This window comes from Amblyraja radiata, chromosome 4 (assembly GCF_010909765.2).
Source record: "Amblyraja radiata isolate CabotCenter1 chromosome 4, sAmbRad1.1.pri, whole genome shotgun sequence".
Taxonomy (NCBI): domain Eukaryota; kingdom Metazoa; phylum Chordata; class Chondrichthyes; order Rajiformes; family Rajidae; genus Amblyraja; species Amblyraja radiata.
The window spans coordinates 97,455,812-97,468,885 of NC_045959.1; the positions used below are offsets into that span (position 1 = coordinate 97,455,812).

The 13,074-nt window shown below is 40.6% G+C and overlaps 1 protein-coding gene across 2 annotated transcripts in view; it reads right to left on the reverse strand.

The window, feature by feature from the left end:
- Positions 1–1,101: 1,101 nt before the first annotated feature.
- ubp1 (upstream binding protein 1) overlaps positions 1,102–13,074 on the reverse strand; it is a 56,951-nt gene continuing 44,978 nt past the window's right edge. For both annotated transcript variants that reach the window (XM_033019989.1, XM_033019990.1), the window contains 4 exons: positions 9,366–9,487; positions 4,561–4,703; positions 2,578–2,629; positions 1,102–2,493 (listed from right to left, as the gene is read on the reverse strand). In XM_033019989.1, the coding sequence (XP_032875880.1) occupies positions 2,456–2,493; positions 2,578–2,629; positions 4,561–4,703; positions 9,366–9,487 (355 nt within the window). In that variant the 3' untranslated portion in view covers positions 1,102–2,455. The remainder of the gene's footprint in view (positions 2,494–2,577; positions 2,630–4,560; positions 4,704–9,365; positions 9,488–13,074) is intronic.

Below are 13,074 nucleotides of genomic sequence, written 5' to 3' on the forward strand. Positions count from 1 at the left end.
CCTTTCATCCATTATGGCTGAAATGGATGCACTTTGTCGTATATCCCTATAGGATAATAGGAAGGGTGTGAATGCTGCACTTACATTCTCGATGAATCCTCTAACATTACAGATTTAGCAGCACATATCACCAGAGAAATTAAGATTAGAGAGGTTGGGGAAGAAATGCAAAACATTATTAAAGGTGGAGAATGGTGGCCATTTAGCATGTTTGGAGGAATATAGGGAATGATAATTCACTATGGATCTATTGTACTGTTGATTGTTGTATTAATCTATGTACTGAATTGCCTGATGCCTTTACTATGTACTAACCAAGGACTGTAGTGTTATCATTCATATGATAAATAGGAGGGAATGATAATATCCTAGTTAATAATGGAATATTTTATGTATTTTATTAAGTAAAGATTAATTTTACTTCTTTGGGTTTGGGGTTCTGAGTAAATGAAAGCTTTGAAATTTGGGGTCTGTAGAAGGGCTGGGTAATCAGGAAATTGGAGGCCAGCATTCAAACTGCATCCAAGCTGCTTCCTGTTGTGCCCAAGCAAAAGATATTGACAATGGTGAGAGGGGATGTACTTGCTGAGAAGGTTCTGGCTTCTGTAAATACAAGCCTTGAGAGAGGATGAGCTTCCTGAGAAATTGGTATTCTCTACTAGCAGGAACTTCTGTGGGCAATTGATAAGGATCCTTACATTGTTTAAGAAGGTACTGCAGATGATAGACCTTTGACTAACTTCCTGTAATTTGTGGGTTTCTAACTAAAGTTTGTGATCGATATAACCATAGCATAAGTATTGTATTAGTGACAATCATGCTTTGAATGGGTAGAGCTGTGATTGATATGTTAGACATCATTGCTGCAATTCTGTATGAACATGTGACTATGTTTCCAAAACAGTATAAAATCTGGTGTATGTCTTCATTCATTAGAGTGTTAGCCCAGGGAGAGCCAAGTATCGGCTGTATACTTGGCTTTGTATCTCCCAACGCTCTCGCCGGCTCAATGTGATGTATAGCAGAAGCAGGTTGGCAGATTACCTGATCAAGTGCAAGACCCACCACCTTCACAGTAATTTCAACACACTGTTTACAGAGTTTTTTTTGCAAAAAAAAAATTTAAACTTTATTAGAGGCAAGTTCAATTTATGCATCTCAGAATAAGATCTCTAAATCAAGATAAACAAAGTTGCCGGTGCTTATTGTAATCATAAATTAAGTGAAACAATACCTATGGCTGTTTTCTTTGCACCTGGACACCAATAAATAAATTGCGATCTGAACTTTACACACCTAAAGATACTATACTGCTTTGTTGTAAAAAAAATTCTAACTGCCAAGTTGAAGTGGGCAGTAGTGTTGAGCAAATGCGATTTGTAGTCATTAATGCTCGACCTGAAAATGCTCGAATGCCAAGTGATAATGATAATCCCTCAACATTTAGAAAATAAGCAAAGAATACTTTATTAACATATCAGTGCAGTGAGATTTGGTCACCGAGGCACAATTATGATTTAAATCAATTATAGGACAATTACATTAATTACTGCTTTCAAAAGCATAGGTTTTGATTATGGACTTTCAAATTTATTGTATTTTAAATACAGAAAATGCCTTTCATCTGATCCAAAAGCAATTGTGGGCTATTATTAAAACAAGTAGCTGCTTATTTTCCCACAACTGCTGTTTATCTACAGGTAAAAGATCTGACGATGAAATGAAACATTAAAATGCACTAAATGTTTTAATGCAGAAATAAGGTCAGCCTCCACAATGAAGCTGTTGACTGTTTTCCCCCCCCAAAAGTCACATAACCTAAAGGAAACAGTTCAGGGAATTGGGATAGAATAAAGTTTAAGAAAGTGCAAGCTGCCACTTTGAATTGAAATTGCAATTTTGATACTGTCTTTCTTTCCCGCAGATTAGCAACTGCACTATATGATCTTGGGAATACAGTTTTAGCTGGGCAAACTAGCATTTTAAAGACAGTAAAATATATGACAGCACAAAGAAAGGCAAAACATTTTAAAATAACATAGCATACTTCAACACAAATTTAAAATCAATAATCGAGAAACTAGACAAATAGGATGAAGCATTAATGCTTCAAATGAGACAATTATTGTGCAAAACTGTATCTACTGGCCATTTTCCTCCTCGACATTTATAAAGACCACTTTGAACCATAATTTGTGGAATCCAGGCCTACCCTCAAACTTGCTGCACCCCGAGATGTGCAGAGAGGGTGCTGAGTGGTGGCAGTGATACTTTCAGAAGTTTCAAACTCACAGTAAGGTAACTGAACAGTCCGGCTGTGTTTTCAATATGAAACATTTTGTACAGTGAAGTCAGATTCTAACATTTACATGGATTTGCACAATGTCCTTTGTCATAATAAAGATAGCTTCTATATGCAAAAATGTAGTCCAGCTCAACTCCTAAGCGGGGCAAATTACTTCAAAATCACATGGAAGCCTTCTGTATTTTCATCTGCAAAATAAAATAAAACAATTATGGTATCAATCTGTTTGATGCAAGGCTGGCATGTACAAAATCATTTAAGAAAACAATTACCTTTTATTGTGCTGATTACAAAACAACTTTCATCTTGGAGGTTGTGAACCATCTGCAAAAAAAAATTTCAGAAAATGAACATCCATTTCGCAAAATATTTTGATCAGGTATATATTGCAGTCAGCTGGAGGAATTAGTTAAGGGAAACAAGCTCCCATTTGAATGGCTGGTCCAAAAAAGTAATAAGAGTAGATGAGATGGAAGGCACGTTGCAAATTAAGATCAAAAGTTGGGTCACTCATAGGAGGTGGAGAGTCTCCTTTGTGATTTGAAAGCCTTGACTTGTTGTGTGCCAAAGAGATACTAAGTTTGCAGATCATACGACAGTGACAAGGATAGTCTTGGGTTACAGAATAATATTGATCAGCTGTTGCATTAGGTGGATGGAACAATGGCAGATGGAATTTAATTCAAATAAGTGCAAGGTGATGCCTTTTCAGAAATCAAATAAAGATAGGAGTGTCAAGGCACGATGGGACATAAAGGAAGTAAGATATCTTGTCTAAGGCCGTAGATTCCAGGTAAACAAAGTGGTGAAGAAAGCATACATGATGCTTGCCTTCATTAGCTACAGCATGAGAGTATGGAGATCAAGGTACAGCTTTTAACGTTTTATGTTTTATTCTTAATTGTTACCGTATGTCGTGTTGTCACTTGCGAGCGGAGCACCAAGGCAAATTCCTTGTATGTGTACACACTTGGCCAATAAACTCATTCATTCATTCAATAAAATCTTTGGTTAAGCCACAACTGGAGTATTGTGTGTTGTTCTAATTCCACACTAGGAAAAGGATGTGATTGCACTGGAAAAGGAAAGGGTGATCCGAAGAAGAGATTTTTCATTTGAAGACTGATTGCAATCTGGAAAGCACTATCAGAGAGTTCAAAGGGGGCAGCTGCGTGCAACAGTGATAAGCAGCTAAATCGCCATGGCATAGAAGACCAAGGACCGAATGCTGCTAGTGTGATTAGTACAAACGAGTTCCGGGGAATCACTGGACTTAAAAGAAATCATGTAGCAGCAGGCAGCCAATTTGAGCAAGGTTCCACGGGGAGCAACTAAACAAGTGAAAATAATGGTTGTAGGTGTCACTTGAAGGATGCATCCAGAACATCAGGAAATCTCACCTACTCTTAAAATATTGATCTCACTTGGGGGCAGTATGGGGTGATAGTGACAAACAGTTGAGGTTAATGTACAATCATTCAGACGCACGAGAGAACAACGTCGGGCCACATTGCCCCTGAAACTTGCTCCACTACACAATTGTTGTCAAAAACTCGACCTCTTAAACGCTAAGGAGGCATCTCCGATCTCACAATCTATTTTACTGTGGCAATGCACTTTATTTTCTGCAGCTGTAATACCATATTCTGCAGTGTTTTTCCTGTTTTGCACTGTTGTACTCATGTGTAGTGTAATATGACTAGACTATTTGATCACTGTACATGTGACAATAAACCAATAAAATAAAAACGAGGCAACTGTTGTATCTTTTCCACTTTCCTGCTTACTTATTACCTTCCTTGATGGCTTTTGTCCAAACATCTGCTGATTATAGCACTAAATTTACTCAACAATTGAACTCACTGAAATGTTGCAGTGTTGATTTCGATTCTCTAAATTAAGATATCTAATCTGAGCAGCCACTGTAAATCCCTCTTAGAATGCATCATGTGAAAATTCTCATTTTAGGTATAGACTAGTGAATTGTCTCAAAGTATATCCTGAAACACAACAAAATGGCACTGAAATATTTTGATCTGGAACATGCATATATATTTCTTCATGGTTTAAATCTGTGATCCATTGGCTCAGGCAAGCGAATGTCTACTGAAGAAGCAATGGTCATGTTTACATTCTTGAGAACTGAATGGAACGTTACACATAATTACAAACAGCCCCAATCGAACTCGACATTGAATCATGACAGTGGAATCCGTTACTAGTATCAGTAAATGATCTTCAGACTTGACACTTACCTGATCATTGACAAGAACATGAATACCTGTCGGACCCTGTCTGTAAACTTGATTTATCTGATTTTGGGATATACTAAAGATAGTTGCAATCTTTTTGGAAAGTTCGGCTGTTGTCAATTCCTCCAGGTAGATGGCATGGTATACTGAAAAGAAAGCATCATTAAAAAGGTTACAAAATGGATTGAATCTTTGTGTGGTCTTCCAATTCCTGCCAGATAAAAAAAAACTCAATGCACATTAGAACTAATACGTAGGATGTACAGGCACATGGTGGGACTGTTACCAAAAAGTAGTCCAAAAGTCTGGAACTATAAATCTAAATACCATTATGGCAGATGACAAATTTCAAAACAATGTACTGTTTTAGATCGATGGCTCTCTAGGGGCTAGTGGAGTCAAGGGATATGGGGAGAAGGCAGGCACGGGTTATTGATAGGTGTCGACCAGCCATGATCACAATGAATGGCGGTGCTGGCTCGAAGGGCCGAATGGCCTCCACCTGCACCTATTGTCCATGTTTCTATGTTTAGCCAAGACTGTCAAAAACTTACCAGAAATATAAGTAACGTTCAAACACTAAAAATACTCTAAAATTCATACAGATATGAATTTATACAGAAGTTGTCTTAATCCCTTAACTTCACTAACAATGTCCCGACACTGAATCTTTGGGCGATTTCTCCACTGCAAGTGTTTAGAGAAGAGCTTTTTGCTCACAGGAAATCACTCAACAGCAACCTTTGGATTTTCAAATTACAAACCAATTTTAGAACTGGCAGTGCCTTTTGCAACAGGTTGATAAGTAAAGAATGGTTTACTAGGTCATTGAAGAACTCAGTCAACAAGACTACAAGGGGTTGAGAGCAGCATGAAGACCAGTGTTGAGCATGAATGAGTGTTCTGAGAATCCAGCAGGTTACATTATATTTTTGTTCTAGATTTTCATCACAGTAACGAAATGACACGATGGAATTTGAATTCCAACGCTTACCAGTTCAGTCACGTTCCACAAAACCCTATACTAATGCTCAACTTCTCCGAATGTGATGAGCTGCATAACTCCTCCATCCTTCGCCTTAGGTACTACTATGGTGTCAGTTACCATCCCAGCAAGTACATTCAATCTGCCAACAGGGAACTTACTTGCCCTTTCAAATAAGAGTTTCACCAAGAACTGGTGAATAGGAATAGGAATAGGTAATAACGTAGAATCTGAGGAGTACATTTTTCACACAGAGGCTGGTGGGTGTATAGAACAAGTTGCCAGAGGAGGTAGTTGAGGCAAGGACTATCCCAATATTTAAGAAATAGTTGGACAGGTACATGGATGGGACAGGTATGGAGGGACATAGACTAAACACAGGCAGGTTGGACTAGTGTAGCTGGGACATGTTGGCCGGTGTGGGCAAGTTGGCCAAAGGGCCTGTTTCCACACTGTATCACTCTAAGAACTATTGTCCGGCATCGGCAAGTTGGGCTGTAAAGCCAGTTTCCTTGCTGTATCATATCTGACTAAATTTGAAGAAATCAAAGCAGTTACTAAAAAAAGAGATTCATATTAAAAAATTGTATTCATATGGTAATGAACCAAACATTCATTCATTGAAGTAGCATTTAGGATGAGCACATAAATACAAATGCACAAGCAATGCAGTGCATTCCAGCAAATCCCATTGGACAAAAATATAGCATTTACACGATACAAATGCAAAGCGTTGAAAACATTTAGAAGCTTGTGGTAAATGTGCAGAGAGAGAGAGAATCAGAGCTAACATTTCAGGTTGATGACTTTTCATTAAAACCAATATTAGAAAAAAAAAAGAGTGTTTGTGTAGGTAGAGGGGAGAAAGATGATCAAGTGAACACAAGGAAAACTCTTTAAATGGGCAGAGACCAAATGAAACTGGATGATGTTGACTTAAAAGGAAGATGGCATAGACCAAAGGTGCATCAGGAGACTGTGGAAAAGGTGACTGAAGTATGAAATACGAGGCCAGAGAGAAAGAGAACTGAATGTTGGAAATGAGATACAGGGTTGGAATGGCCCATTACATGAACATGTTGTCCTGAAGGCAAATGGGAGGTGCTAATTATTTTAGAAATCTCTAGCCAGAGATTAATCAGATGTGGATTCAAACAAGCTTCTGCACACTTAACTTTATCGGCCACAATCAATCAGCAGCAACACCTCCACCACATGCATATTCAGACTTTTCTAGTCTTCCCCAATCACAAACAGTCCTGTTTGTTCTCAAAGAAGTCAAACATTTGAGTGCTACAAGAAAGCTCTCTATGAACTTCAGTCCCAGTACAATCCCTCGGACACCTACCAACTGTGGCAAGGCCACAAAGCTATAAATGGCTGAAATGGTGATAGTGCAACCCTCCCTGACGAAAATGCATTCTATGCTTGCTTTGAGCAGAAGGCCAACAGGGTGATGACATGGAAGTTGGGAGGTCATGTTGCAGTAGTACAAGAAGTTGGTGAGACACATTTAGAATATTGTGTTCAGTCCTGGGCACCATGTTATAGGAAAGATATCGTCAAGCTTGAAAGGATTCAAAGAAGATATACGAGGATGTTGCCAGGGCTAGAGGCTGTGAGCTATAGGGAGAGGTTGAGGAGACTGGGTCTCTATGAGGGGTGATCTTATAGAGGTGTATAAATTCATGAGAGGAATAGATCTGGTACTTGCACAGAATCTCTTGCCCAGAGTAGGTGAATCGAGGACCAGGGGAAAAGATTTAATAGGAATCTGAGGGGTAACCTTTTCACACAAAGGGTGGTGGGTGTATGGAATTAGCTGCCAGAGGAGGTAGTTGAGGCTGGGACTATCCCAAGATTTAAGAAAGAGTTAGACTGGTTTGGAGGTACACGAACCAAGTGCAGGCAGGTGGGACTAGCGTAGCTGGGACATGTTGGCCAGTGTGGGCAAGCTGGGCCAAAGGGCCTGTTTCCACTGTATCACTCTATGACTCTAGGACCCATGTGCGTCTTCTCCCAGGGTCAGTGTTGCAGAAGTAAGATCGTCCTTCCCGAGGGCAAATCCACAAAGAGCAACAGGTTGGATGTAGTCGCTGGCCAGGTCATGAGGAACTGTGTGGACCAGCTAGCAGCAGTGTTCACACACATCTTTAATCTCTCCCTGCTCTGTTCTGAGGTACCCACCTGCTTCATGATGACAACTATCATCCCGTTGCCAAAGACAAGCAAGATCTCATGCCTTAACAACTACAGCCCAGTGGCCTTGACTTCTACCATCATGCAGTGATTTGTGAGGTTGGTTATGGCACACATTAACTCCAACCTACTACGCAACCTTGATCCATTGCAGCTCGCCTACCGCCACAACAGGTCCACGGCTGATGTCACCTCCCTAGCCATACACTCATCCCTGGAACAACTGGACAAGAAGGACAACTATGTCAGACTCCTATTCATCGACTACAGCTGCTTTTAATACCATTATTCCATCCAACCTTGTTAGGTATGTAATAGAAATGGTGTTACCTGCCTCCAAGTTAAAGGGGGAGGAGTATTAGGTATGTGATATAATTAGCATATGTGATGTCTTGGGCAATGTACGCATGCGCGGGAGAGACTCAAGGTGGGGTCCTGGAATAAAGAAGCTTGTTAGTAAATCTCGTGTCTGAGTGTTATTTTAAGTCTGTTCTAAGCATCCAAATACACAACAAAGCTCATCTCCAGATTTGTGAAACTTTGAGTCAGCATCCCCTCGGCAACAGAATCCTCAATTTCATGACCAAGACCACAATCAGTGAAGATAGGTAATAAAACATTCTCTATGATAATCCTCACAGGTGCCCCGCAAGGACGCATTCTCAGCCCCCTACTATGCTTATGCACTCATGACCATGCAGCCAAATACCAATGCAGCTCAACTTGCACGTTCACAGACAACACCACCTTAGTGGGCTGGATATCAAATAATGACGCGATGGAGCACAGGGTGGAGATTGAGAACCTCGTAATCTGGTGCCAGAACACCAACCTCTGTCTCAATGTCATCGAGACAAAAGGACATTGTGATTGACTTCTGGAAGCGAAGTAGTACATAGACCATGGTATACATTGATGGCACCGAAGTAGAGATGGTTGAAAGCTGCAAGTTCCTAGGAACAAATATCACCAGCAATTTGTCCTGGATCAGCCACAGAGGCGATGGCCAAGAAAGCACACCAACACCTCCTCTTCCTTGGAAGGCATACAAAGTTCAGCATGACCCAACAACTCTCACCAACTGCTATGGATGCATCCGTAAAAAGCATTTTATCAGGAAGTATCACAGTATGGTTTGGGAACAGCTCCATCCAAGCCCACAAGATATTGCAGAGTTGTAGACTTAGCCCAAACCATCACGCAAACCCTTCTACGAACCTCATCTACACTTAACGCTGCTCTGGCATGGCCACCAGCACAATCAAAGACTTGTTCTCACCCCAGTCATTCCCTTGTCTCCCCTCCAGCAAGAGGTACAGAAGTTTGAAGACGCATACCTCTCGATTCAGGGACAGTTTCTTCCAGCTGTTATCAGGCAACTGAACCGTCCTCTCACCAGCTGGAGTGCAGTACTGACCTCTCATTTACCTCATTGGAGACTTTTGAACTTTCTTTAATTGGACTTTATTTTGCACTAAATAATATACTGTTTATTTATCATGTTCACTGTGGACAGTAATTATGTACACTGTAATCACATACAGTCTTTGTGTTGACTGGACAGCACGCAACAAAGAATCTTCACAGTATCTCATGTAACAATAATAATCTAAATTACATTTACCATATATTGCACGACTGTCACCCTTTCCATTTTCACTATCTCGTGATCCAACCAGCTGCAAAATATTTTGTACACGCTGCGATTCTTGGCAGACATAGATGGTTAATCTCGGTCTCACAGATCTACATCAGAAAATACAAAGACACAAGACTCGGGTGAACATTTGGTCCATTGGTTCACTTAAAGATGATAAATGATCAACTTAACCATTGGCAAAATTATGGCTTTACGTGGTATTTTCAATTATTGCCGCATTCTTTAAAAAAAAAGAGCCATTTATCTCATCATGTATCCATTGACAGGTCATAGAGATTCTACATTATTTCTATTAACAATCCTGTATATCCCGTAGGTAAACTACAAAGATCAATTATTCACAGGGATGAGAGCTGAACTTCACAAAGTTGGTGTTTATAACAAAGTATAGTAAGCTAGCTTGAAGGAAGTTAAACTCCATCTCATTTTTTTTAAACCACATTGTGACCACATTGCACAACAAGTCTTTAGCCGCAGCTATCAGTTGTGTTCACAATTCTTAACTTTAAAGATTGCTTTGAATAGGGAGAAGGCAGGACATTGTGGGAAGGTGATTAAATGGAGTAAGGTAAACTGCAATGCTATTAGGTAGGAGCTTGGGAGGATGCACTGGTAACAATTGTTTCTGGGCAAATCCACATCTGACGAGGGAATTGTTTAAAGGCCAGTTAACTGATATTCAGGACTGGTGGAGGGATAAGTATGGCAAAGAAAAGGAACCATGGATGACCACAGAGATTGTAAATTTGGTCAAAAAGAAAAAGGAAGCACATACATGACATAAGAAGTTGGAAACAGACAGGGCCTTTGAGGAATATAAAAGAGGAACAAACTCGAGCAGGCAATTAGAAGGGCCAAAAGGAGCCACAAAATGGCTGTCGTGAGTCAGATTCTGAGCCGAAATAAACCCCAAAGCTTTTTATATCTTTACAACCACTATTAAAAACAAGATGATAAACAGGGAGATTATAGGAATTTCAAAGGTAAAGGAAGGCATTTGTGCATGGAGTCTGAAGATGTAGGCAAGTTACTACAAGAGTACTTGGCATCTGTTTTTCACCAACGAGCAGGACTTGTAGGACAGCGAGATCATGATGAAGAATACCAATATGCAAGGACAGTTTGTGATTAAGGTGGTGGTGCTGGGGCTGTTGAACAGCATAAATGTACATACAGTGCATTCAGAAAGTATTCAGACCCCTTCACTTTTACCACACTTTGTTACGTTACAGCCTTATTCTAAAATGGATTAAATTCTTTTTTTTTAATCATCAATCTATACACAATACCCCAGAATAAAAAAGCGAAAACAGGTGTTTAGCAATTTTTGCAAAGTTATTAAAAATAAATAACTGAAATATCACATTTACAAAAGTATTCAGACCGTTTACTCAGTACTTTGTTGAGGCACCTTTGGCAGTGATTACAGCCTCAAGTCTTCTTGGGTATGACGCTACAAGCTTGGCACACCTGTATTTGGGTAATTTCTCCCATTCTTCTCTGCAGGTCCTCTCAAGCTCTGTCAGGTTGGACGGGGAGCGTTGATGCACAGCTATTTTCAGGTCCCTCCAGAGATGTTTGATCGGGTTCAAGTCCGGGCTCTGGCTGGGCCACTCAAGGACATTCACAGACTTGTCACAAAGCCACTCCTGCGTTATCATTGCCCTGTTGGAAGGTGAACCTCCGCCCCAGTCTGAGGTCCAGAACGCTCTGGAGCAGGTTTTCATCAACGATCTCACTGATTTGCTCCGTTCATCTTTCCCTCAATCCTGACTAGTCTCCCAGTTCCTGCCACTGAAAAACATCCCCACAGCACAATGCTGCCATCACCATGCTTCACTGTAGGTATGGTATTGGCCAGGTGATGAGCGGTGCCTGGTTTCCTCCAGACGTGATGCTTGGCATTCAGGCCAGAGTTCAATCTTGGTTTCATCAGACCAGAGCAACAGAGAATGCAACCCTTTGGCAAACTCCAAGCGGGCTGTCATGTGCCTTTTACTGTGGAGTGGCTTCCGTCTGGCCACTCTACCATAACGGCCCGATTGGTGGAGTGCTGCAGATATAGTGTCCTTCTGGAAGGTTCTCCCATCCCCACAGAGGAACTCTGGAGCTCTGTCAGAGTGACCATCGGGTTCTTGATCACCTCCCTGACCAAGGTCCTTCTCCCCCGATTGCTCAGTTTGGCCGGGCGGCCAGCTCTATGAAGAGTCCTGGTGGTTCCAAAGTTTTTCCATTTAAGAATGACGGAGGCCACTGTGCTCTTCGGGACCTTTAATGCTGCAGAAATTGTTTATACCCTTCCCCAGATCTGTGTCTCGACACAATCCTGTCTCGGATTTTTTGATCTACGGACAATTCCTTCATCTTCATGGCTTTGTTTTTGCTCTGACATGCACTGTCAACTGTGGGACCTTGTATAGACAGGCGTGTGCCTTTCCAAATCATGTCCAATCAATTTAATTTACCACTGGTGGACTCCAATCAAGTTGTAGAAACATCTAAAGGATAATCAATGGAAACAGGATGAACCTAAGCTCAATTTTGAGTGTCATTGCAAAGGGCCTGAATACTTATGTAAATGTGATATTTCAGTTATTTCTTCTTAATTACTTTGCAAAAAATTCTTAACACCTGTTTTCGCTTATAATGAATAATCCATTTTAAAATAAGGCTGTAACGTACCAAAATGTGGAAAAAGTGAATGGGTCTGAATACTTTCTGAACGCACTGTATATCCTCGGGACCCGAGGGGATTTGTCCCAGGTTATTGAACGAGCAAGAGAGGATATCTTTGAACATCTTTGAATATCTTTATTCTCTTTCCATTTAGAAACTAGTGTACGCCTTTATTCCTACTACCAAAGTGCATGAATACACACTTTACTACACTGTATTCCATCTGCCACTTTGCCTACTGTCCCAACCAGTTCAAATCTTTCTGCAGAGTCCCTGCTTCCTCTACACTATCGGCCCCTCCACCTATCTTTGTGTCAGTCCTTGTATTAAAGGACAATGAAAGTCCTTATAAACGCAATCATTTCCCATAGATCAGACCAGCGAGTTCTGACAATATCCTAGGAGGTTTTCTCTGCAACATTTCTACCTTAAAGGCGTCTTTCCTTTAGCAGGGCGATCAAAACAGACTCCCAGTGCAGCCTCGCTGTCTTGTACAACTGTACCACAATGTTCCAATGTTTTCACTCAATTCCCTGACTGATGAGGGTCAGCATGTCAAAAGCCTCCTCACCACCCTATCTACCAGCGACACCACTTTCAGGGAACTATGTACTTGTATTTCTGGATCCCTGCCATTTACTGTGAAGATCTTTCCCTGTTTCTATTTCCCAAAATGCAGCACCTTACATTTATTTGAATTAGACTCAATAAGCCATTCCTTGGCCCACTTGATCAAGATACCACTATAATTCTTGCCAACCACTAACACCCTATTTTAGTGCGAACGATAACTCAACCGGAATTTCTCTAAAGCATATTCCAAACTGCTTTATACTACATCTATATAGTACAGAAATATTAACTGTGCACAAATGCAAAGTAATGGTACCGGAAAAAGCCTAGATCAGTTCAAATAGGTTATACACCATGTGCTGAAAATACTCAGCATTTGTGAAGAGGGAAAAAGTCAACATTTGGGTCAAAGACCTTTCATCAA